Source organism: Leucoraja erinacea, chromosome 1 (genome assembly GCF_028641065.1).
Source record: "Leucoraja erinacea ecotype New England chromosome 1, Leri_hhj_1, whole genome shotgun sequence".
Classification (NCBI taxonomy): Eukaryota; Metazoa; Chordata; class Chondrichthyes; order Rajiformes; family Rajidae; genus Leucoraja; species Leucoraja erinaceus.
In genome coordinates, this window is record NC_073377.1 from 155,807,893 (window position 1) to 155,834,150 (window position 26,258).

The window sequence follows — 26,258 nt, forward strand, 5'->3', positions numbered from 1 at the left end:
TATTTCCATACCAGAATTGGCATTCATTGGTTTCTTGGCTCTTTTTCCTTGCGCTCTGCTCCAGGTTGCCCTTTGACAGCCTTGAGTAAGTGGCCGAAGGTCCTGAAGAAGGGCACTGTGTCTGAAGAAAAGAAAAAAATACGCATCTGTTTAAAAAAAAGCACATTTTGCTCATGATGCTATGCTGATGATTCCAGGGGTGGGTAAGATTCTATCTGGTTTAAGTGGGGGGGGGACACCACCAGTGGCTGGAAAATCAGTGGTGGACCTGTACATGATTACACAAGCCATCACAGTGTACGGATCATACAGGATAAAAGGGAATAACGTTTGGTTCAAGATAAAGTCCAGTTAAGTCCAATTAACGATAGTTCAAGATTCAAAAGAGTTTTGTTGTCATGTGTCCCTGATACATGACAACAAGGAGGGGATCTTATAGAAACTTACAAAATTCTTAAGGGGTTGGACAGGCTAGATGCAGGAAGATTGTTCCCGATGTTGGGGAAGTCCAGGACAAGGGGTCACAGCTTAAGGATAAGGGGGAAATCCTTTAAAACCGAGATGGGAAGAACTTTTTTCACGCAGAGAGTGGTGAATCTCTGGAACTCTCTGCCACAGAGGGTAGTTGAGGCCACTTCATTGGCTATATTTAAGAGGGAGTTAGATGTGGCCCTTGTGGCTAAGGGGATCAGGGGGTATGGAGAGAAGGCAGGTACGGGATACTGAGTTGGATGATCAGCCATGATCATATTGAATGGCGGTGCAGGCTCGAAGGGCCGAATGGCCTACTCCTGCACCTAATTTCTATGTTTCTATGTTTCTATGATAGGACAATGAAACTCATGCTTTGCTTCAGCACAACAGAACATAGTAGGCATGACTACAGAACAGATCAGTGTGTCCATATACCATTATTTAGTTCAAGAACCTCAATTTGTAAACTGAGTCGGATTCGTATTTGGCTGCAGGAGAAAAGAAGGGGACAGAGAACATATTCCTGCAGGGCACCAGTGTTGAGGATTATTGTGCAGGATGATTTGTCACCTATCCTCACTGACTGTGGTCTGTTGGTCAGGAAGTCGAGGATCCAGTTGCAGAGGTCTCATGTAGAGATGTCTCTCTTATCCAGGTGTTCCAGGAAAGAGCGTTAGGCCAGGGAGATGGCATCATATGTGGATCTGCAGCTAGCAAGAATTTCATTGTCCTATCTGACACATATGACAATAAAACACCCTTGACTCTAGTAGGCGAATAGCAGTGAGTCAAGGTTGCTTGGTAAACTACATTTAATGCGTTCCATAACCAGCCTCTCAAAGCACTTCATGATGGTGGATGACAAGGCCACTGGACAGTGGTCATTAAGGCATGAGATCTTGCTTTTCTTCAGCACCAAGATGATGGTGGTTATCTTGAAGCAGGTGGGTACCTCAGAACGGAGTAGGGACAGATTAAAGATATCCGTGAACACTCCCAATAGCTGGCCTGCGCAGTTCCTAATGTCCCTGTCCCACTTAGGAAACCTGAACGGAAACCTCTGGCGACTTTGCGCCCCACCCAAGGTTTGCATGTGCGGTTCCTGGAGGTTTTTGTCAGTCTCCCTACCTGCTTCCACTACCTGCAACCTCCGGCAACCACCTGCAACCTCCGGGAACCGCACGGAAACCTTGGGTGGGGCGCAAAGTCTCCAGAGGTTTCCGTTCAGGTTTCCTAAGTGGGACAGGGACATTAGGATGCGGCCAGGGACTCCGTCTGGCCAGTTACTTTCTGTGGGTTCATCCTCAGGAAGGCCGATCTAACTTCTGCAACAGTGACCTGGATGGAGGCACACTTGAATCTGAGATGGGACAGGTGACATCACCCTATTGGCCTTCTGCCTAATGCGAACACAGAATCCAATATGTTCATCGGGTAGGGTCGCAGAATAACCAGCGATTTTGCCTGACTTTGCTTTGCAGCCAGTTATGGTATACAGAGCTTGCCACAGTCTGCGGGTGACGGAACGATAATACTGGGGCTCAACTTTGTCTCTGTTTTGTCTCTTGGCATCATGGATGGATGAAGGTCAATCTATCGCTAGTAGATTTGATTAAAATTTATTTCTCCCCCCCACGCATTAGTTTCCGAATTGTTAGCAGTGATGAGGTCAATAGTGGTGACCACACTTAAATATGTCTTTCCCTCTCATTCATTTTCCATGACAGTAATACTGATGGAACTAACTACAAGAGGAACTCCAATTAACATTCATCTACTCTGATGTTCCTTCATATGATCTTGTGTTCTCAATAAAATTCATTGGACTGTGGTTCTCAGGCAATTCACGCCAGCTTTGAACCCTCTCTCAACAAGAATTCATTCAAATGTGTTATTCATTTACATGCAAGCAGAAGGCCAAGCTATCGCACGAATTAACACAAAACTGCTTCAAAATTTGATATCATACTTGTCATTTTGTAATTCAGCAACACTTCAGCATCCCCCACTCTAAACCACCCAGTCCCTACCCAAAACGTCACCTATCCATGTCCCCCAGAGATGCTGCCTGTACCCACTGAGTTACTCCTGCAGTTTGTGTCCTTTTACCACATGTTACAAGTCAGTTTCACTTCATTCTTATACAAATTTTAGTTGAGAAATACAAAATCATTAAAATAAGATAGACATGCTGTTAGTGTGACCAATAATATGCCCAAAGGCCTGGATGACGGATGCGTAGATGAGACTTTAAGGCACAGGGAAGGAGGAAAGTAGGATTGATATAAAATGTTGGGTAGATCAGAGCTGTACGAGGACTTCTGTGACTGCAGATACATTGAGAAAGGTAGTCATTGAGAATGCACACCACACATAGCCCAGAATGATGCCAGGAACTGAAACTTTTACAGAGCTAACATGACAAAGCAAGGTTCATAAAATTAAGGACAGTTTTGATGGACTATAAGAGACAGAACTTTTTTCATTGAAGCTTCAATGATTAAGACAACAATTTAAAATTGTCACTAAAGTAAAGATAATTAGAAACAATATCCTTATATAGTCTGTGACAGAACTCATTGCATAATGTTAAACAGAATATTAGATAAATATTTAAAGCAGAAGAGGGCATAAAGGATGAAAAAAGGATAGGAGAATGTGGAGCATTTATTCTGAACCACTAAAGAACAATGAGCCAAACGTTCCATTTTGTGTTTTGGTAAAGTTGTATAATCTGAAATGTGTGTAAATGATGTGTAAGGCCAATATGGAACTTGTGGTCTGGATCATATAACAAGGATGATCTGGAAAGGATAATATAATCATTTTCATCAACTTTCTTATTACCACTTTACCTCCTTAACCACAGGTGAGGTCCCAGAAGACTGGAGAAAAGCCAATGTTGTTCCTTTATCTAATAAAGGCAGTAGAGACAAAACGGTGAATTATAGGGCAGGGAGCCTTACATCAGTGGTAGTAAAATGAATGGAGAAGATTAAGCTTTGGATCTACTCACATCTAAAAAACGCATAGATTTATTCAGGATAGGCAGCATGACTTTGTGCAAGTGAGGTCATGTCTTACAACTCGATCAAGCTTTTTTTGAGGTAACAATGATGATTGATGAGGGTAGAGCAGAGGATGTTGAATACATTGACTTTAGTAAAGTATTTTACAAGGTCCATCACAGTGGGTTGAATCAGATGATTAAGACCCATAAGATCCGTCAAAACATGTTAGATTAGTTGAAACTTGGTTTGGCCTTAGAAGACAAAGGGTACCAGTGAAGGAGTGTTATTCTGACAGGAGGTCTGTGACCATGGTGACCAACAAGGATCAATGCTGGGATCTCTGTTGTTTGATGATTTAGAAAATCTATCTATCTATATCAATCTATATACTATTACTAAAATTCTAATTTTGTCCTCTTCTGGTTTGCGTTGTCTTTAAATTTGCGCAAAAACGGCACCCTATATTGCTAAGATTTTTCGCCACCTTATTCGCCGTTCTCCTCTGCTCCAAGCGCAACAAATTTTGAACAAATTTCTGTGTGTATGTGTGGACTGTCTACCAAGTTCACAGATGATCTGATGGCATGCAAAACAAAGCTTTTCACTGCCACATGACAATAATAAATCTATACCCTGTGATTTCTGCATTTGCATATACCCATTAAACCCGACAGAAAATTAAGTCTGCAATTTGTGGCCAAAGTATTATTTTAATTTAAAAGTAAATCATGGCTGTCAATCAATGACTCCTGCCCAGAAAATGAACTGTGTTTCATCTAATTCCTTGGAATTATTGTTGGAAGTTTTCAAATATGTCATATTTAACTTTTTTTTTAAATTTTCCTTCCCACTCACCTCTCTCCCCCACTCCCATTTAATTCAACCCTGCTCTCATTTATCTTCCTGTACCAAATTTAAATATTGAACTTGCCAACTCCAATTCACCCTCCTCCTCAGTTCTTCCAAGTTGCCTCTTAAGCCATTAATTTTAATAGTTGGGGAGATATTATCATTCCTCTGTGAAACAAGTGCCCAGCTTGCGTAAGCTTGGGAATTGTGTTTTAAATACAGGTATAACTAGCAGAGTGCAGAAAACCTGTACCTCTGCACATATTCTGTCCCCAAACATTTAGAGCAGATAATGAGAGGAAAGGTATCTCTCTCCTCTTCTCTCTTGCAAATCCTGGGTTATGCCAGAGTAGGATTCCAGCTGCTGATCACATTGCAGTATCTTGTTCGGTAAACAATATTTTAGACAAGATTAGCCTGAGAATATCAGTTCTATTCCATTACCAGACTTTGAGGTCAATACTACAGCATATGTACAATGGGGTATATTTGGTTTATATTGAGTAGAGAGTAATAATTAGTTGTCTATTTTATCATCCACTCCAGTGCCCACGATCCCCATGACATTTGTCTAAAATGACCAATTCGACACATCCTTGGATCCCATCGAAAAGTAGGACTTAATGGGCCACCTACTGAGCCATAAGGGAAACTGTACAAATGTTATGCATGGTGTAGGTATGTTACAAAACCTACCTGAATCGTCATTGGGAATCTGCCCTCAGCCATGGCCGCGATTTTGGCGCTGTTTGGAGGGGGCGGGTTTAAAACGCGATTTTTACTAGGCTGTACTAATCGCACATGTTCAGCCTAGTAAATCATTAACGAAAAATCGCTGCAAGACCCGGTCGCAAAAGGTATTATTAGTTTTATAGGCCTCGATAATATAGTTCTAATAGTTTTAAAATTACTGTTTCATTCCGCAACCTCTCGCAGCCCCAGGGTTTTATAAAGCAAACAATTAAAGGTATGTACCTTATTTTTACATTAAATGGGGCATATATATATAACCCTATATATCAAGTTATCTATAGCGAGTAGCTCATTTTGGGCTTTTTATATCCCGCAGTATTTTTCTCAGCATTTGAGGGCACTAATCCAGCGCTATGTCAACGTTCTAAACCAGCGCGTTCCACATGAACCCACTAGAAAGCCGATTTAAATGGGCATTTATTTACAGCAATTGAACACTAAATTCCTTCCATTTGGCCTATAAATTAATGTAAATTAGATATAAAAATCATGTTATATTGTGAATTATTTGTGAATAATCTTTGGACATTTAGGCTATTTAAAAATGTTAATCTTTCCTTAAGAAATGGACTTTTGACTATCCAAGATCACAGCTTTTTTGTAATGTCCATTGAAAATCAATAGGGAACAAGATGCTAATTTCCGAGTATGAAAATGGTCATAACTTTTTTAATACTTGAGATATGAAAGTGAATTTGGTGTCAAATTAAACTTATTGTTATGCTTTATCTGATGGGATAAATTGCAGACTTGATTTTTTAAATCTCAAAATTTTGTAACATTGCTACATGGTGTTTGCCTTTTTCTCTCAACCTAGTACATACCTTCACTGCACCCCCATCCATTTTACATTTTTAATCCATGGCTCACATCACTTCTCCAAGTTTGGCTGGAGAATTATTTCAAGGCGCATGTGGATCAGTTGGAAAATTGCAAATCTTTAGTCCTTGAACACACACTTCTGTCGCCCTACATATTGATAGCAGCTGCTCACACATTCCACCCTCTCACATCATGAAAGTCAAACGGATCATCATGCTCGCACCATGTTAGAAAAATGCTACCACGAAACGTAAAACAATCATCAAATATTTTTAAAGGCTAAAACATGGAAGGCACAATTATCTTTTAAATTAATATGGTTGAACCTACTTTTCTCCTAGTTCTTCTATGTAGACGTCAACTGGTCCATTGTCAGGGCTGATTGCCTGAATGTGTGCATTGTAGTATTTACCATTATCCAAACAGACCTGAAGAAGGTATTGCAATGGATTTTAAAATATATTCATTTTGTCACATTTTTCATCATTTATGTAAAGCATGCATTTGCAATAACAAGCAACTCAAAAAGTTTCAAGAAATAATTAACTCAATAAAGGGCTTCAACAATGTCAATGTGATGAGAAAAGACGATTTAGACAAATGAGGAACAAGTTTTTAAGTTCATAAGTCATAGGAGCTGAATTAGGCCATTCGGACCATTGATTCTATTCTGCCTTCACGATTGATCTATCTTTCCCTCTCAACCCCATTCTCCTGCCTTCTCACCGTAACCTTTGACATCTTCACTAATCAGGAACCTGTCGGGGTCAAGTAAAGAGCGTCACATCGCGGCCCTGTTTCCACCAATCTTTCCACCACCACGCACAAGAAGCAACAAGACCGACACCATTGTATGCAGATGCTGAGAAGTGTGTTCAACTCTGGCTGAACAACTTCTAATCTTGTGTGTGGACTCGATAAGAAGAAGAAGTACCTGTAAATCTCCTCCTTAAAAGTACCTAAAGTTATGGACTCCACAGTGGTAATCTGTGGTAATATATTCCACGGATTCACCACCCCATGGTTAAAGAAATTCCTTTTCTGCTGCTGCTGTTCCCTCTGGTCCTAGCCTCTCCTACTCGTGGAGAGATCTTCTCCGCGTCCACTCTACCCAGGCCTTTCATTATTCGGTAAGTTTCAATAAAATTCCCCCCACGTCAACGAGTGCAGGCACAGAGCTATTAAACGCTCATCATACGTTAACTCAATCATCCCCGGGATTATTCTCATAAACCTCCGCTGGACTCTTTCCAATGCCAGCATATCCCTCCACTGGTATGCGGCCCAAAACTACTCACAATACTTCAAATGCAGTCTGACCAGAGCATTACAAAGCCTCGGCATTATATACTGACTTTTATATCCTAGTCCTCTCAAAATGAACGCTATAATTGCATTTGCCTTCCTTACCACTGATTCAACTTGCAAATTAATCTTTAATAAACAAATACACATGAACGGAATGAAGACCAAATTCACAAGGCATGTTTATCCTGTGCAGAAGAATTTGGAGCTTTGCATTCCCTGCAGAGGGCAGCAGAGTCCAGTGTAAATTCTGGGGCATAATTGATTTAGAGAGATTGATACTTGATTTGGAAGAATCACTGTTTAAGAATGGGTTAGAGTCCAAACCAGACGGTGTCAATATACACCAGTCCCACAGCAATGGGAAGGGGGCAGGTGTATATAAACACACTTTTGTGTTTTTATGAGTCACTGACTTCAATTAGATGAAAGGAAGAGCAGCACAATAGAAAAAAAACATATACCAAATAAAGACTAACTCAGCGGGTCAGGCAGCATCTCTGGAGGACATAGATAGCAAACGTCACTTATCCATGTTCTCCATAGATACCTTCCGACCCAATGAGTTACTCCATCATTTAGCGTCTTTTTTCCAAACCAACATCTGCAGTTCCTTGTGTCTATAGAATAACCAACTATCATTTTCCCATGAATTAATAGGTCATCCTAGAGATCCAGTGATCTAATGGCAAATTATTTTCTTTGCTTTAGATACTAATTTTAAGCACACTTTGCTCATGCTCACTGCCTTCATACTTACAGTGGCTTGCAAAAGTTTTCATACCCCTTGAACTTTTCTACATTTTGTCACGTTACAACCACAATTATTTATTGGGATTTTATGTGATAGACCAACACAAAGTGGTGCATAATTGTGAAGTGGAAGGAAAATGATACATGGTTTTCAAATTTTTTTACAAATAAAAAACTGAAAATGTGGCGTGCAAAAGTATTCAGCCCCCCTGAGTCAATACTTTGTAGAACCACCTATCGCTGCAATTACAGCTGCAAGTCTTTTGGGGTATGTCTCTACCAGCTTTGCACATCTAGAGACTGAAACTTTTGCCCATTCTTCTTTGCAAAATAGCTCAAGCTCAGTCAGATTGGATGGAGAGTGTCTGTGAACAGCAATTTTCAAGTCTTGCCAGAGATTCTCAATTGGATTTAGGTCTGGACTTTAACTGGGCCATTCTAACACATAAATATGCTTTGATCTAAACCATTCCATTGTAGCTCTGGCTGTATGTTTAGGGTTGTTGTCCTGCTGGAAGGTGAACCTCCGCCCCAGTCTCAAGTCTTTTGCAAACTCTAACAGGTTTTCTTCCAAGATTGCCCTGTATTTGGCTCCATCCATCTTCCCATCAACTCTGACCAGCTTCCCTGTCCCTGCTGAAGAAAAGCATCCCCACAGCATGATGCTGCCACCACCATGTTTCACAGTGGGGATGGTGTGTTCAGGGTGATGTGCAGTTAGTTTTCCGCCACACATAGCGTTTTGCATTTAGGCCAAAAACTTCAATTTTGGTCTCATCTGACCAGAGCACCTTCCTCCACATGTTTGCTGTGTCCCCCACATGGCTTGTGGCAAACTACAAACGGGACTTCTTATGGCTTTTTTTAAACAATGGCTTTCTTCTTGCCACTCTTCCAAAAATGCCCAATTTGTGGAGTGCACAACTAATAGTTGTCCTGTGGACAGATTCTCCCACCTGAGCTGTGGATCTCTGCAGCTCCTCCAGAGTTACCATGGGCCTCTTGGCTGCTTCTCTGATCAATGCTCTCCTTGCCCGGCCTGTCAGTTTAGGTGGACGGCCATGTCTTGGTAGGTTTGCAGTTGTGCCATACTCTTTCCATTTTCGGATGATGGATTGAACAGTGCTCCGTGAGATGTTCAAAGCTTGGGATATTTTTTTTATAACCTAACCCTGCTTTAAACTTCTCCACAACTTTATCCCTGACCTGTCTGGTGTGTTCCTTGGGCTTCATGATGCTGTTTGTTCACTAATGTTCTCTAACAAACCTCTGAGGCCTTCACAGAACAGCTGTATTTATACTGAGATTAGATTACACACAAGTGGACTCTATTTACTAATTAGGTGACTTCTGAAGGCAATTGGTTGCACTGGATTTTATTTAGGGGTATCAGAGTAAAAGGGGCTGAATACTTTTGCACGCCACACTTTTCAGTTTTTTATTGTAAAAAAATTTGAAAACCATGTATCATTTTCCTTCCACTTCACAATTATGCGCCACTTTGTGTTGTTCTATCACATAAAATCTCAATAAAATACATTTACGTTTGTGGTTGTAACGTGAAAAAATGTGGAAAAGTTCAAGGGGTATGAATACTTTTGCAAGCCACTGTATATCACTGGGAGAGATATGTTGGATTTGCCATTCCATTTCTTTTTTCAATGCTCAAGGAAATGATAGGTCTATTAATCTCTTAACTCTGCCAATTTAGTCACTCTGTGACCAAATCCTTCCCACATGTTTGTTTCATATATCCTGTATTTATTGGAGGTGGCATTTAGTTAAAAATTCCATGACCATTTAATAAGTAAGATTAGATAAGTTCCATTTGAAAATGTAAGGTGGTTACATTCCATTCTATTTCGACTTCCTGCAAGAACTCCATTCATACCACGGTAGGAAGACTTGAGGTTATAAGGAATCAAGCAGAGAAATCACACTCAACGTCATTTCAGTGTCAATTCAAAGCACAACCCAATCACCATGTTCACACAAATAGTCACCAACCACTAAAGCAATACGTTGCAAGTACTTGTTCTGGAGTTAAGATTCTTTTGAACATTTTAACAATGTCAATTGAGCCAGAAGGAGGGGAAAAGAGAGAAGGGAAGAGGCCGGATTGTCATGACAACCCCGCCCAGCCTTACAATTGGACATAAGTTCAGGGTTTTAGAGCATCATCTGCAGCCAATGAAAGCTTAAGTTGGCAGCTAAATATCTGTGCCTCGAGTCACTGTTTGGACGTGTAACCCAATGTTCATGGTCCTATAACAAGGAATATTTGGGGCTACTGATCTTTGGATCCTGGTCCTTTAATCCCCGTCATTCTCTTATTCCTCACTCCTCCAACTTCAAGACCAAACAGGAGGTGCTACACATTCTAAAGATTCGTCACCATGTCAAAAATCAGAGAGTGGATATTTTTGCATCAATGCCTACCTTGCATTTATCCCCAACAACGTACTGCATGCCAGCAGCAATAGAGTAATCCCTTTCCTGCTGCGCTGGAAAGTGGAGATTAAATATTAATATTTAACAGCAACATGGTGTGAAATAGCTTACTTGGAATCAAAGGTTGCAAACTTAAAACATTTACCTTGCTTTGATTTCTGCCAAACTTCGTACTCAATATTTCTGTAAACATTCGGGTTGAACGCTCGGAGGACCTCGCCAGGAAAGGGATTCTGAGCTGCATTTTCACTTTTCTTTCGTTGCTTCTGAAAATGTAAGTGATAAAACATGCGTCTGAAGCAACTTTACATTTTCCCAAAATCATCACTTTCATTTATTTGGGCAATAAAAAATCCTTTAGTTTTGCTGATATATTTCATTGTTCTTAGAACTTGCAGCTGCTGGGGTTCCTCCAGCAGTTAGCCTTTTGGCTCATCATTCCAACATCTGCAGTATTGTGCGTCTCTTCACTCACTCTGCCAGCTTGGACGCGGTTGGCAAATTATTCTATCCTTTCCCACCCCCCTCTCATGTACAGCAAAATCTAATGCACAAATCAACTTTCTGCATATTTTTTCGAAGGAGCTTTAAAAAAAAAAAAAATTGGAGATGAAGTTTGTGGCAATGGAATAAGCGCAGGAGTAAGACTCATTCACGAGTGTGTTAAACAGGGCCTGTGTTTAAAAAACAAAGATTCATCAGATATTTTTTGCAAGCAAAACCTACATTAAAACTCAAATAAATCAACGATCGGATCATTCAGGTTAGCATCCGCCTCATTGGGTAGCGATTCTAACACTCCTTCTCACAAACCAGGCCCCTGGTTCTTGCCCACCTCAACGCAGATCAGTACATTTAGGACTTTTATGGTGCCGGACAGCAGATTTTCCAGATTATTGGATGTTATTCAAATTAATACTCCAATATACTCTTAATTCACTTTTGTATAGGAGCAAGGAGGTCCTACTGCAGTTGTACAGGGCCCTAGTGAGACCACACCTGGAGTATCATGTGCAGTTCTGGTCTCCGAATTTGAGGAAGGACATTCTTGCTATTGAGGGAGTGCAGCGTAGGTTCACCAGCTTAATTCCCAGGATGACGGGATTGACATATGATGACAGAATGTATCGACTGGGCTTATATGCACTGGAATTTAGAAGGATGAGAGGGCATCTTATAGAAACACATAAAATTCTTAAGGTATTAGACAGGCTTGATGCAGGAAAAATGTTCCCAATGTGGAGGAAGTCCAGAACCAGGGGTCACAGTTTAAGAATTAAGGGGGTAGGCCATTGAGGACTGAGATGAGGAAAAACTTTTTCACCCAGAGAGTTGTGAATCTATGGAATTCGTGGCCACAGAAGACAGTGTTGGCTAATTCACTGGATGTTTTCAAGAGAGTTAAATATAGCTCTGAGGGATAATGGAATCAAAGGGATATGGGGAGAAAGCAGGAACGGGGTACTGATTTTGGATGATCAGCCATGCCATATTGAATCGAAGGATCGAATGGCTTATTCCTGCACCTATTTTCTATGTTTCTATGTTTCTATGTTTTTTAGATGTTACTCAGTAGAATGATACTGAGGCTTAAAGGATGGGCATGAGAAATAGAGCCCTGGCAAGGTCAAAGGGAGTGAGGAGTCCAGAGTCCAGTCAATGAGAGGCTAAACTGTCCCGATTTTCCCATAGAAGAATGGTTTTTTTTAGCATATCTTTGTCTTGATTTCAATTTAAAATAATATTGTATCTTGGGTTATATTTCTTTAATTTATTGTATCACAGCTTAAATTTGCTCATTGTACTGAAGCAATGAAATCGCAAAACGCACCACAGTATATTATTAATAGTGTAAACAATGATCCAAAAATTGAGTTGTTTCTTTTTATTAGAAACATAGAAAAATTCTCTTTTAAGGGGCCTTCTCTTCTATTTCTACTTTCCACTTTCTCTCTTCCTTTTTTTATTTTTTATATACACACTTCACGTTTTTCTACTCTCTACCATCTATTTTTCCACTTTTTCCCCTTTCTATTGTTTTCTTTTTCTTGTTCTGCTTACTTCCTTCTTATAACATAAAACTAGAGGTTGTACATAGAATGGATTACGGTATTACATAGTTGGCACCTAAAATTAGGTTCCACTGCACTGTTTTGTGCTGTATTAACTTCTTATAAAATAAAAAAAAAAAAAAAAAAAAAAACATAGAAACATAGAAATTAGGTGCAGGAGTAGGCCATTCGGCCCTTCGAGCCTGCACCGCCATTCAATATGATCATGGCTGATCATCCAACTCAGTATCATTATTTGACCTCTAGCTTATAAAAGAAAAAGCCTAAACATATTGAACACCAATCACAATTTTGTCCTGTAGGTGAAGCTCCCAAAAGCATCAAGATGAGGCATGGGTGGAAAGAGGGCCATGATTTGTACACAGATGTGACATGTTATTGTCTTTTGCTAATGTCCCTTGAAGTAATTAAAATATCAACAAGTAGTTGAGATGGTCAGAGATTAGGATCAAATCTGTGGCTGTACAAAGGTTCACTGACCTTTTTTCACAAAAGACAAAGAATGACTGGTCAATTTAATCTAAATCTACTTACATAATTTTCAGAAAAGAATGCAACATCATTTGATCAATGTATCAGTTACTCTGCCAAAAGTAATAGTGATTGTCAAATATTGGTATTTTATATGCTCAGCGTTTTAGATATTTAGACAAATTAACTATTTTAATGTTATAACTTTTAAAAACTCTCGCAGAATGTTTATTTATTAATCACCTGGATATTTCCTTATCATGTGAAGCCATAATATATCTTAATTTCTGTTTCATTACATTAAGACACTTAATAAAGATGACTTAACTGATGCCAAGTTCATGACAGAATTTGACCATTTCTACTTGCCAGTAACGAGCACAAGAAAATTGGGGATTAAAAAAAGCAATGGGTTTCAGAACTGTCCAATATATAGTCGTGCCAGATTGGCCCAGGTCTCTCACAAATCAGAGCGCTTATGGTCTTGAACGCATAACTTATGTCAATTTTCAATAAAATATGAAGGAAATGCTGTTTAGAAGCGCATGCTGTTTTCCAGACATTACATTTCAAAAACACACAAAGTTTACGGTAATTGCACGAGTACCTTTCGGACTTTATTACACGACTGGGACTTGAATCCACTCATGTCACTCTCATCGGCAGCTTTGCCCCTGTTAAAACATTTGAAAACAAAATTTACAGGCATGCTAGAATTTAAATGTTCATCTAAAGCAACGAACGGACATTGTCATGAGCTTAGAGAAAATCCACAAAATAAAAAACTGGATGAAAAATATTTGAGAATTGTAAAATAAAATTTGCAAGCATGCAGTTTCACTCTGTGCTTGATTTCTATTCTATTTTTACAGGAGGTTGGAGCATGCGATGAAAAAGTCACATTTGTTAACATCAGATTCCACTAAAAGCATCAGGTTGTGGCCATAATACAAATCTAAGAATCCAATTAACTTCCTAGTTATCACTCTGTGAATCATGCTGCTCTTGCCCAGTTCGCAGTGAGTCATTGTGTTTTCTAACTAAAGCTCACTGTAGGTTGAAATAATGATCACCATGGTAATTGTTTTGCAAATGTGAACTAGTTATTTTTCCCAAACAGAAAATCTGCATTAAAAGGAATGAGCTGTAATCTCTCCAACAGCATACGCTTCTCTTAAGATAAACGTAAGTAATTCAGTTTTATGAATTAACTTGAAAGATTACTCGGGCTAAATTATCCATGGCATGTGTGTTTTGTTATTGATAATAGGAAATTCCTGGAGACTTTGGTCACCAATTTCAACAGCCTATATATACAGCCAGCCTACTTCTATTCATTCTTCACGATTATTTTGTGTTGCATTTTCAGCTGACCTAATGAAATGCCACAGATCACAAGCAAGCACTCACTAGAGTTTAAGGGTGAGGGTGAGCTTTTCAGAAATAACAATATACATTGGTAGAAAGAAAGAATGCAAGATACAGTAAAATTCAATAACCCACTATCTGATTGTTCAGAAATCCCCAAATTCAGCTCACTTGGCAATGTTTCATAGAAACATAGAAATTAGGTGCAGGAGTAGGCCATTCGGCCCTTCGAGCCTGCACCGCCATTCAATATGATCATGGCTGATCATCCAACTCAGTATCCCGTACCTGCCTTCTCTCCATACCCCCTGATCCCCTTAGCCACAAGGGCCACATCTAACTCCCTCTTAAATATAGCTATTCCTATGCTCCCTTTAAAGATACCAGGGTCCCTTTTCCCACCTCCCGATTCCCAGAGCAATTAAATTTACTGCAAAATGTATTATGCTGCTGTAACATCTTGAAGAAATTGAAAGTGTTACTTTGCTAATAATAATAATATCCAATGGTTGAATTTTCCATTCCAGCACAACCAAAGTTCTGAGAGTATCATATTATCAGAGATGGACTCCGAAATAAACAAGAACAAAGCAGCCTAATCCAAGAGTAGCTAATGCAGAGTTAACATTTCCCAATACTTCCATGATACAATCCTGAATACAGACCAGACTAACAGAATAACATTTCCTCATGGAGTGCTCTTTAAGAAGCAAATAGGCCCAAATAGCAAGGCAGAGAAACTTTAAAAATCAAATGATATGAAACTTCCCTTACAATACATACTATTTCCCTAGAAATTATTTATTGTAAATAAGTCAATCACAACCATCTGTTTCCACTGTCACCATAGGAAACCTGTTCCACATTAACCACTCTGCAAAACTAGAGAATCAATGGTAATTTGATAGGTTAAGGAACTACACTGTGCTCACGTGGGTATATTTTCGTGCAATTGGATGAATGCCTTAAAGGAAATTAATAATAGCCTTCCTTCACAACAAGGTCTGGTACAGGCAATTGTACCGATCATATTTCTGAGTGACAAACTTTCATTCAGTCTTCAGGAATTGCATATCTATTTGCTTCCTATTGTGGAATCATTCCTTTGAATCCCCTTGTTTAAAACCCCAGTAATCACCCCGTTTTTTTTTTTTAATTTGACTACTTACCGATGCAATTCCATTTCGGCGCCAGAATCAGAATCTTCACTGGAATGGACATGCTCATTTGTTTTGCCGTTTGCATCCAGTGCTGATATCACGGGCTCAACATCAGTTTTTAGTACATCCTGGTACAGCATTTCATAGAGAATGGCTGCAAATCAAAAGTTTAACGCATAATATATCATATACTTATACACACACCAAAAACACAAAGCAAAACACAGCAGTTCTGATTACACCCAGCAATCAATCACCCACCAGTTATTTGGGAATGACTGCAAAGGCACTTAATTATTAATGTTACTGAAATATGCCTGCTTAGAATGCCATAAAATCCAGGCCATCTTACCATGAGAAAGGGTCGGTGCAGGTTTCCACCGTCTCTCCTCTCTCCCCAGATTTTCATTTGATCTCCAATGTAAGAGGCTGTACATTAATACAGTTCTTTTTCAAATATGCTTCAGAAGGTCCTCTCTCTCACTCAGCACGTCACCTTTCCCATCCATGACAAAGGACACATCCTTGACCTGGTCTGCTCCACAAATCAACCGGTACTCGACCTCCATCCATGCCTCTTCCCCCTCTCTGATCATAAGCTTATACGGTTCACCATCCCTTCTCCGACACCTCGCCCCCGCTTCCTCCGAGAAATCACCTTCCGTAATCTAAAATCCATCGATCCCCACCATCTCTCTGACCTGCTCTCCACCACTCTCCCCCTGGACTCAACCCATATCTCACCTGATGATCTCACAAACCATCTCAACTCCACCTTGTCTACCTCCCTTAACACTCTGGGCCCCCTCAAAACAAGAACCGTAACTTTCAACATCTTCACCCTGGTACACACCTGCACTTCGTAAGCTGAAACAGACTGGTCACCGACTTGAACGACTCACAAAGAAATCATCTCTCACAGTTTACCATGAAGCTTACAAACTCCACCTCACTGACTACAAAGGTGCCCTCATTGCTGCAAAATCTGCCTACCTCTCCTCCATATTCACCGACCCCTGCCTAAACCACAGAACCCTCTTCTCCACAGTGGGAAACCTCCTCAAGCCTCGAGCCAACACTCTCCCTACCTCTACTCCGGATCTCTGCAACTCATTCCTCCACTTTTTTGCTGATAAAATCAGCACCATCTATCAATCTTTATCCCCTGTACCCGACTCCCCAGCATCTACTCCACCACCTACCAAGGCCCCTCCTTTCAACATCTCCACTGACCTCCTTACCCCTCCTCCACACTGCTTCCTCTCCCAGTTTGACCTGGCCACCCCTACTGAAATCTCCAAACTCATCAGCTCTTCCAAACCCACTACCTGCTCCCTCGACCCTCTCCCCACTCCCCTGCTGAAGTCCTGCCTCCCCGTTCTCTGCCCCTACCTCACTAATCTCTTCAACTCCTCATTGTCCCAAGGAATTGTCCCCTCCGCTTTCAAAACTGCTGCTGTCACACCAATCTTAAAGAAACCTGGTCTTGATTCCTCCTCTCTCATTAACTACCGTCCAATCTCAAACCTCCCCTTTCTTTCAAAAACCCTGGAGCGTATCGTTGCGTCACATCTTCATTCCCACCTCCTTGCGTATAACCCATTCGAACCCCTCCAATCTGGCTTTCGCCCCCTCCATAGCACAGAAACTGCTCTCCTCAAAGTCCTCAACGACCTCCTCACCTCTGCTGACACTGGTTCCCTCAAAATCCTCATCCTCCTCGACCTGAGTGCAGCCTTCGAAACAGTGAACCATAACATCCTGCTTACCAGACTTGGGGACCTTGGCATTGAAGGTTCTGCACTCAGCTGGCTCCGTTCCTACCTTTCCAACAGATCCCACTTCATCTCTCCATAACCACACCTCTGCTACAGCCACAGTCACTCAAGGCGTTCCCCAAGGCTCCGTACTCGGCCCCCTCCTCATCATCATCTACATCCTCCCCCTTGATCAGATACTCCGCCACTTCAACCTGGACTTCCACTGTTACGCCGATGACACCCAGATCTACCTCAGCACCAAATCCCCCCACAACCCCTCCCTCTCCCATATCAACTCCTGTTTGTCAGCTATAAAAACCTGGATGCAACATAACTTCCTCAAACTCAACAGCAATAAAACAGAATTCCTCCTCATAGGCTCCAAATCCACACTCAGCAAAATCAATAACCCCACTCTCACCATCGACGGCACCACTGTCTCCCCATCTCCCCAGGCCCGCAACCTTGGCGTGATCTTTGATTCCACCCTCTCCCTTGAGCCTCACATCCGCCATGTCATTAAAACCTCCTTCTTTCACCTCCGCAACATCGCCAAAATCAGACCCTCTCTCACACCTCCCGCTGCTGAAAGACTCATCCATGCCTTCATCTCCTCCCGACTGGACTATTGCAACTCACTTCTCCTTAGCATCAGCTCCACCTACATCAACCGACTCCAACTGGTCCAGAACGCAGCTGCCCGACTCATCACCCACACCAAATCCTGGCATCACATCATTCCAGTCCTCAAACAACTTCACTGGCTTCCCATCTCCCACCGGATCACCTACAAAATCCTGGTCCTCACCTACAAAGCCCTCCACCATCTGGCCCCCCCATATCTCACTGACCTCCTTTCCCCCTACCAACCCTCACGGTCCCTCAGATCCACATCAGCCGGTCTCCTCTCCATCCACAAGTCCAATCTCCGCAGTTTTGGGGACAGAGCCTTCTCCAGGGCAGCTCCCAGGCTCTGGAACTCCCTCACCCAACTGATCTGCAATTCCGTGTCCCTCACCATCTTCCAGTCCCCCCCCTAGACCTATCTCTTCACCTCTGCCTATCCTTAGCCCCACGTCCCCCTCCCTTTTCATCTGTGCTTGAATTGCCTCATATTGTGTTTTGAATTGAATTCTGTCTTTAATTTGTGTACTAGTCATGTCTCTACTATTTATTTAATTCCGCTTACATGTTTTTCCTCTACTTGCTAAATTTTTGTAAGGTGTCCTTGAGACTCTTGAAAGGCGCCCATAAATAAAATGTATTATTATTATTATTATCCTTTTGCAGACCCCACTCTGGTTGAATAAATTAATAACGAATCACTACAGAATGTATGACCACGCCAATTCTCAACTCCTGGGAGGAGTGGTTTAACCCTTGTGTATTTATGCTGGCTATGCCAGGTCAAAAAACAAAATGATCGTATAGCTCTGTAAAGTTAGGCATTCCTGTAGGAAGTAAAGCTGCACGCATGCCCCAGTTTGCATTGACAGTGCCGAAGTGGAGAGGGTCGAAAACTTCAATTTCCTAGGAGTCAATATCACCAAATTCTCCTGGACCACCCATATTGAAGCAAGGACCAAGAAGGCATACCAACACCTCTAATTCCTTCAAAGGCTTAGGAAGTTCGGCATGTCCCTGTGCACTGTGGAATGCATTTTATCGGGATGCATCGCAGCTTGGTTTGGGAACAGCTCCACCCAGGACTGCAAGAAATGCAGCAAATTGTGGACGCAGCCCAGCCATCACACAAACCAACCTCCCTTCTGTTGACTCCATTTATACCTCACGCTGCCTCGGCAAGGCCAGCAGCACAATCAAGAACGAGTCGCAGCCTGATCACTCCCTCTTCTCCGCTCAGGCAAAAATGCACACCAACAGATTCAGGGACAGTTTCTTCCCAGCTGTTATCAGGCAACCGAATCATCCTACCACAACCAGAGAGCAGTGCAGAACTACTATCTAACTCTTTGGTGACCCTCGGACAATCCTTGATCAAGCTTTGCTGGCTTTACCTTGCACTAAACGGTATTCCCTTATCATACATCTATACACTGTAAATGGATCGATTGTAATCATGTATTGTCTTTTTGCTGACTGGTTCGCATGTAACAATAGCTTTTCACTGTACCTCGTTATACGTGACAATAAACCAAACTGAAATATCATACTGGAAATGGGTTCCATTTCAACACCGATAACAAAACCAATTTAAAATTTTTAGATAAAGGTAACATTTTGGAAAAAATTATTTAAAGATAATATTTTGAAAAAATAAGTTGAAGTCATTTCTCAGTTTTTTGGTTTGCAATCACCACACAGATTTGAAAAATGATCACACATTACAAACTTCAGGACACTTTAATTGTGAGACTGAAGTTCAGTGAACACATTCTTTAGGGATGACTTGGATAGGGTACTGTCGAGTTAATGTCTAGGTTATCAATCTGGATAACAACATTTGCTGCAAGAGGGAAAATAGTGGGCTGCAAAACCAAGTTTTTACAAATCGTTAGAAATATGCTGCACCACAATATTTATTTCTGCAACCTTTTCTATTGATTGTTCCTTTCAATAATTAATATATAGCCCAAAAGAGATTATTGAAATTCGTGGGCTGTAACAGATCAAGAGATTATAATTACAACAAAACCAGAAACAAATTGCAAAGGGACATTAATAAGACGGGAAAAAAATTGATTCACTTTTATACAAAGCCCGTGGGGCACATGCAGATACATAACATGATATACAGAAGTGGTCAACCTTCCCTGCTCTAGTACCATGGACTCTAAGTTATCATTAACTTACTGATATGTTTATTTTTAAAGTTTCTGGTCCCTTCCGTAATTCATCTGGCAGGAGTGGTATGTGTAAGAACTAAAGGGCATGTCCAACTTACGTGTCATTGGCACGCAAATTACGCGACCTCGAGTTCGCGTTGAGGCGCACGGGCATCGAATGGCCGCGCGGGTCCAGTCCCACTTAGAAGCGCGGAGGGGTATGTAGTTGTGCGCAACATCGCGCAGGGCTCCGAAATTTTTGTAATGAACAAAATCTTCACGTGCCAACGGCCTGTCGCGGAACTGACGGCCAAAGTGGGACAGGACCAAGACGCAACGTCTCACCTCCAACAGCAGCAGAAGCAGGCAAACGATCGCCGAGCTCGGCCTGGGGCTCACGGCCGTTGCAGTCCGCATCCGCCCCCACCTACTCCCAGAGTGGGGCCAAGAAAATTGAAGATGAACACACAATCCAGGAGTAACTCAGCGGGACCGGCAGCATCTCTGGAGAGAAGCAATGGGTGACGTTTCGGGTCAAGACCTTTTCAGACTGAAGAAGAGCCTCGACACGAAACGTCACCCATTGCTTCTCTCCGGAGACGCTGCCGGCCCCGCTGAGTTACTCCAGCTTTGTGTCCAACTTCAAATGACGTCACGCGCTCCAGTTGGCTGTGCGTACGCATGAAATCGCGCCCGACCTTAGCGGGACCTTCACGGCTCAACGCGGCCACGAGGTCGCGTAATTTGCGTGCCAAGGACACGTAAGTGAGACAGGCCCTTAAAACTATTTAATTTTTGCTTTCAAGATCAGAGAGTTTATTTTAGTTTAGTTCGAGATACAATGTGGAAACAGGCCCTTCGGCCCACCGAGTCTGCACCTACCAACGATCACCCATACATTAGTTCTACCCCTTCACACTGTTTACAGAATTAACCTACAAACCTGCATGTCTTTGGAATGTAGGAGGAAACGGGAGCACCCAGAGAAAACACACACGGGCACATGGGAGAACGTGCAAACTCCATACAGACAGCACCCGTAATCAGGATTGAACCCAGGTCTCTGGCGCTGTAAATCAGCAACTCTACTTCTGTGCCGTTCTTCCATTTTCTAATCTTTTGTGGAATTAATGACTGACAGCTTTAAATGGAGTCTATATTATGGAAAATATGGAAAATATTTTCAAACTAAAAAAAAGGTACTTACATTGGCAAAGAGCTGCAGCATCTACAAATTTCCGAGGATAGACACTGTCATAATGGTTTCCATTTGAAAAGCATAACGAGATCTATTTGGAAGTTAGGAAAATAAAATCAGATATGCTTCCTGTAATCACATTCTAACACCATAAGGTACATTTGAAAGTTGACCAGGTAAGTTAAAATGTAATAGCAGTTCAAGATCCTTTCCCCACGTCCATTTCACATCTTTTTGTAGCAGATGATGAAGTGGCTTTAGCACAGTTGCTAAATCCGGAAGGAACCGTGCACAGAACTGCACCATCCCAAGGAATGATCGTAGCTCTGAAACACTGTTGGGTTTTGGAGCATTCACTATTGCGTCAACGTTCGCCTTCACAGGGCTAAGTCCGTTGGCGTCTACTTTGAGTCCAAGGTAGACCACCTCTGACTGCGCAAATGCACATTTTCATTTTTTTGCAGTTTGACATTGTGGCAATTCAGTCGAGTGAAAACTTGCTCAAGGAATTGCAGATATTCTACCATGCCCTCTGTGAATATCAGTAGGTCATCCTGGTTGCACACAGAGTGTGGAATGCCTTGTAATATTTTATCCATGACAGACTGGAAGATTTTTTGGGAGGATTTCACACCATAGGGCAGCTTTGTATATGAATACAGGCCCTTATGTGTGTTGATAGTCAAGTACAGGTGCACAACCTTTTATCCGAAAGCCTTGGGACAAGACACTTGTCGGATTTCGGACATTTTCGGATTTCCGAATGGAAGATTTTTAGCGTAGATTAGGTAGGTAGCGCGGGCGGCTTGAAAAGTCTGGAGCGACTGCCTCCTCCCCGGAGACCGGGAGAATCATTGTAAATCATTGCATAAATGTTAGTCAGTTAGTTTGGAGGGATTTTATGTGGTGGTGGTGGTGGTGGGGTGGGTGAAGGGGGAAACTGTAATTCTTAGTCCCCTACCTGGTCGGCGACTCCCAACATCGCGGAGCTGGGGGCTCCGTCCGGCCGCGGGCGGCGCCGGTTGTAGCTCCGACCCCGGCAACTCTACCCCTGGCTGCGAGGCGCTCCAAATCCAGCGCCGCCCGCGGTCGGACGCCCGCAGCCCCAGCTCCGCGAATGTTGGGAGAAGGCGGCCTCAGCGCCCTGGAGCTTACCGCACAGCGACCCGGTAAGGCATTGCCCGTTCCCCGCTGGTATCCCAGCGCTGCGACGCCGCCGACTCCCAACATTTGCGGAGCTGGGGCTGCAGGCGTCCGGCCGCGGGCGGCAGTGGATTTGGAGCGCCTCGCAGCCAGGGGTAGAGTTGCCGGGGTCGGAGCTACAACCGGCGCCGCCCGCACCCCAGCTGGGAGTTGGCGGCCACAGCGCTGCGGAGCTTACTGCACGGCGACTCGGTAAGGCATTGACCGCTCCCCGCCTCTCCGACCAGGTAGGGGACTAAGAATTAAAGTTTACCCCTTCAACCCCCCCTTCACATAAAAGCCCTCCAAACTAACTGACTAACATTTAAGCAATGATTTACAGATGTTTAAGTGTCTCCCCGGTCTCCAGGGAGGAGGCAGCCGCTACAGTAGTACAGACCTGGGTTGACCGTGGGTCGTTTCGGGTCAAGTTTGGCGCCAAACGCGAGCTTTGGTGTGCAGACGACATCCTGGAAAAAATGGCCGGTTTTTGGAGTTTTTCGGTTTCCGGAACACCGGATAAAAGGTTGTGCACCTGTACCGCTGACTTTCCTTGCTGACATTGAGTTGGGCGTAGGCGTGAGCTAAATCCAGTTTAGTTGGTAACGGTTCATCATCAACGGCTTGGTTGATTGTGACTTTGTAGTCACCGCATAGTCAAACAGTTTTGTTGGCCTTGGGTACGGCCACAATTGGCGTTGCCCAGTTACTCTGGTCTGTCTTCACAAGTACTCCATTCCACTCTAACCTGTCAAGTTCTTCCTCTACTTTTTGCCTTGGTGCATATGGTACAGGTCTTGGTCAACAATACACAGGTTTCACATCTTGCTTGAGTCGAATGTGCGCAGAGTACCCTGTTATTCCCGTGTAACTGTCGGCAAAAATTTCTGCATGTTTGCTTATGACGTTTTCATGACGTGATTTGGACAAATCAACGTTGAAAATGTTCTTCCAGTCTAACTCTATTCTACTCAGCCAATCCTTTCCAGGGAGGGTTGGTTTATTTCTGTAGCTGGCCACAATGATGGGCAGTGTTACTGACTGACCATTATGCTGAACTTTACAGTTCATTTGTTCGCATGTCTCCAAAACTTCGCCCGAATAGGTTCTCAGCTTGACCTTACTCTCAAATAATGGTGGCTGTGAGAACTTTGTTTCATACAGGTCTCTGCTCATGACCGAACAATCTGCTGCCGTGTCAATACACATATCAATTAACTGTTCATTAATCAATAGTTTAGTTTGAATGTCCTTGCCTTGGCTGGTTATAGGCTTATCGATGTTGGTTGCACAAATGGTGTACAACCCAAGTCCATTTCCATCTGGGTTCATCTCCAAGTCGTGAATTCAGTTCTGTTGTTGTCGCTTGTTTCCCGCAGGTTGTTGGTTTCCTGTTTTAAGCTTGGCCTGACATGCTGAGGCGATATGGTCTTTCTTCTGGCAGTTATAGCACTTGGCCATTTTGAACTGACAAAATTGGGATGAGTGATTACCGTTGCAACAATAACAACTGGCTGAACTCGGTTCCCCACCATTCTTTGGTTTTGGTTTAGTGCCTCTTGGTTTGGCCGTAGACACTGCCTTGTGACTGTAAACGGCCACTGCAGTCTCTGGTGGACGAAATCCGCGAGCATTCTTTGATGCCATCTCCATTGTGGTAGCGAATGTAATATCCGGAATGTTCACGAGTTTGGACTGAATTTGTTCATCCACTAGACCACAAAACAAATTTGTCGCGTCCGAGGAAGATTCCAAAGTTACATTACAAAGTTCAGTTTATCAAGACAACAATGTACTCATTGATTGTCTCATTCTGCTTCTGGTTTCTAGTGGTGAATTTATAGCTTTCTGCAATTTCCAGAGGCTTTGGGTTGAAGTGCTCCTCCAACTTCATCATAATGTCATTGAAAGGCACGTCTTTTGCCTTTATGGGCGCAAGGAGATTGACGAATGTGCCGTACAGTTCAGGACCGATCTCCGTGAGCACAATCGCTTTCATGCGTTCGCAAACACCCTTATTAGTTTCAGTCACTACCTCTCCTTCACCGCTAATCTCCATTATATTGTTTACTGTGAAAAACATGTTTCTCCATATAGGAGCTGAACCACTCTCTACTCTTGTCGAAAGTGCTATCGTGTCGTTCTCTTGTTTTTTTTAAAAGTCCGTTCAAAAACCCCGATTTTCTGCCTGTTCTGGTGTAGCAATTCACCTAAAACTTATCTGTACAAAGGCTATACAGCTTGAAGAACTCAACAAAAAAGAACTCGGTCTAAAATCCTATACAATCTCAAGGACGCCATCTTGCCACTTAGACACAATATAGAGATGGCCTGGCAAAACCTCTACGATTTGTACAGCTGCTGTTTTAAACTACAGTCCCATGCACAGAAGGATCTGCGGCCTATCGTGTCCAGCTCACAAACAACTGCAACACAGCTCCGTATTTGCTGTTTAAAATGTTAAACAATACTGCATGTTGCGAAACAGTCCTGTGCTGTATTTAAAGGATGAGTTCACAAACTCTATCCCGTCCTTGTCGCCAATTTTGTTATATTCCGGACGGCAGAATGAAGAACAAGACTTACACACTGGTTGCCCGGATCATGAGAGAGATTTATTACCCAGCATTTCCTGTTTATATTGAACACCAACTCATTAACATACACATGAATATGTATGAATACATTACAGTTGGCAACATATAAAAGTGCCACAGTAGCCAGTGTGGGGCCTTGAATTTTTACAATTTATATAAATGACTTGAATGATGGATTAGTAGCTAAATTTGCTGATGAAACCAAGATAAGGAATGTACATTTTGAAACAGGAGTGAGGTTACAAAGGGATCAAAGATAAAATTTGAATGGACAGATCTGGCAAATGTAGTAAACAACAAAGTGAGTATCAAATGTTAGACATGCTTAGCTTGTATTTATTTTAACTTAGAGGAGGAAGAGTTTCAACTTGATCGAAACATATCATACCATGATGGTCCTTAACAAGATGAATGTAGAAGGAGAACACTAGAGACTGTAGATGCTGGAATATTGAGCAAGATGCAAAGTGCTGGATAAACTCAGGTCAGACAGCATCTGTGGAGAGAATATACTGGCAAAATTGCCTGTCCAATCTCTCCCTTGTCTGGCCCATTGAATTCCTTCAGCGCTTTGTGGATGGGGTGAGAACATTTCCTATTGTGAGTGAAACTAGAACCAGGAGCCACAGTCCAAAAATCAGCTGTCTCCCACTTAATGCAGATGAGACAATGTTTGTTTTCTTTTAGTCAGTCCCAAGTCCTTGGAACTCTCTTCCTCAAAGAGTGATGAAACAGGGGTCTTTGAATATGTTTAAGGCAGAGGTGTAGATACTTGATTAGGGGGTTAGTGGTTGGTTCACTTACTATTACACAAATCCAATTCAGCACCTATATATACACTGCAAGACACAGCAAGCTAGGACAATAATGACATAATTGAGATAATCTTGCTGCTGCACATTGAATCCCCACCCAAATCAGATTCAGCACCTTGATACTTCCAATGTTTTCCCCAAGGTATTGTTCAATCAGGACGAGCACGGTTTCATGGGCTGAGAGAGAACAGTCGATGATAAGCTGGAAGCAGTTTCCTTGCCTGTATGTCCTGTATGTCCTTCTTGAACTCCTTGCCTGTATGTCATCTGATGCGATGAGACATCCTGAGGTTTGCTGTCAGTATTGCGGGCAGGATATTTTCAGGAACAATGATGAAGGAATCTGACCTATCCAGTATAAATAGGTAGGATTCTGTTTAAATACATTTTGAATTTTCCTTGGGCGATTGGAAAGAATAATCTGAACAGAA

General features: G+C 42.3%; 1 protein-coding gene across 1 annotated transcript in view; it reads right to left on the bottom strand.

Moving 5' to 3' along the window:
- The window catches only part of LOC129703611 (OTU domain-containing protein 4-like), a 66,040-nt gene that overhangs the window by 18,000 nt on the left and 21,782 nt on the right, over window positions 1-26,258 (bottom strand). Inside the window, 7 exon segments of the mRNA XM_055646214.1 lie at window positions 12-121; window positions 6,240-6,337; window positions 10,407-10,471; window positions 10,564-10,684; window positions 13,569-13,635; window positions 15,499-15,643; window positions 21,243-21,324. Of these exon segments, the coding sequence (XP_055502189.1) occupies window positions 12-121; window positions 6,240-6,337; window positions 10,407-10,471; window positions 10,564-10,684; window positions 13,569-13,635; window positions 15,499-15,643; window positions 21,243-21,324 (688 nt within the window).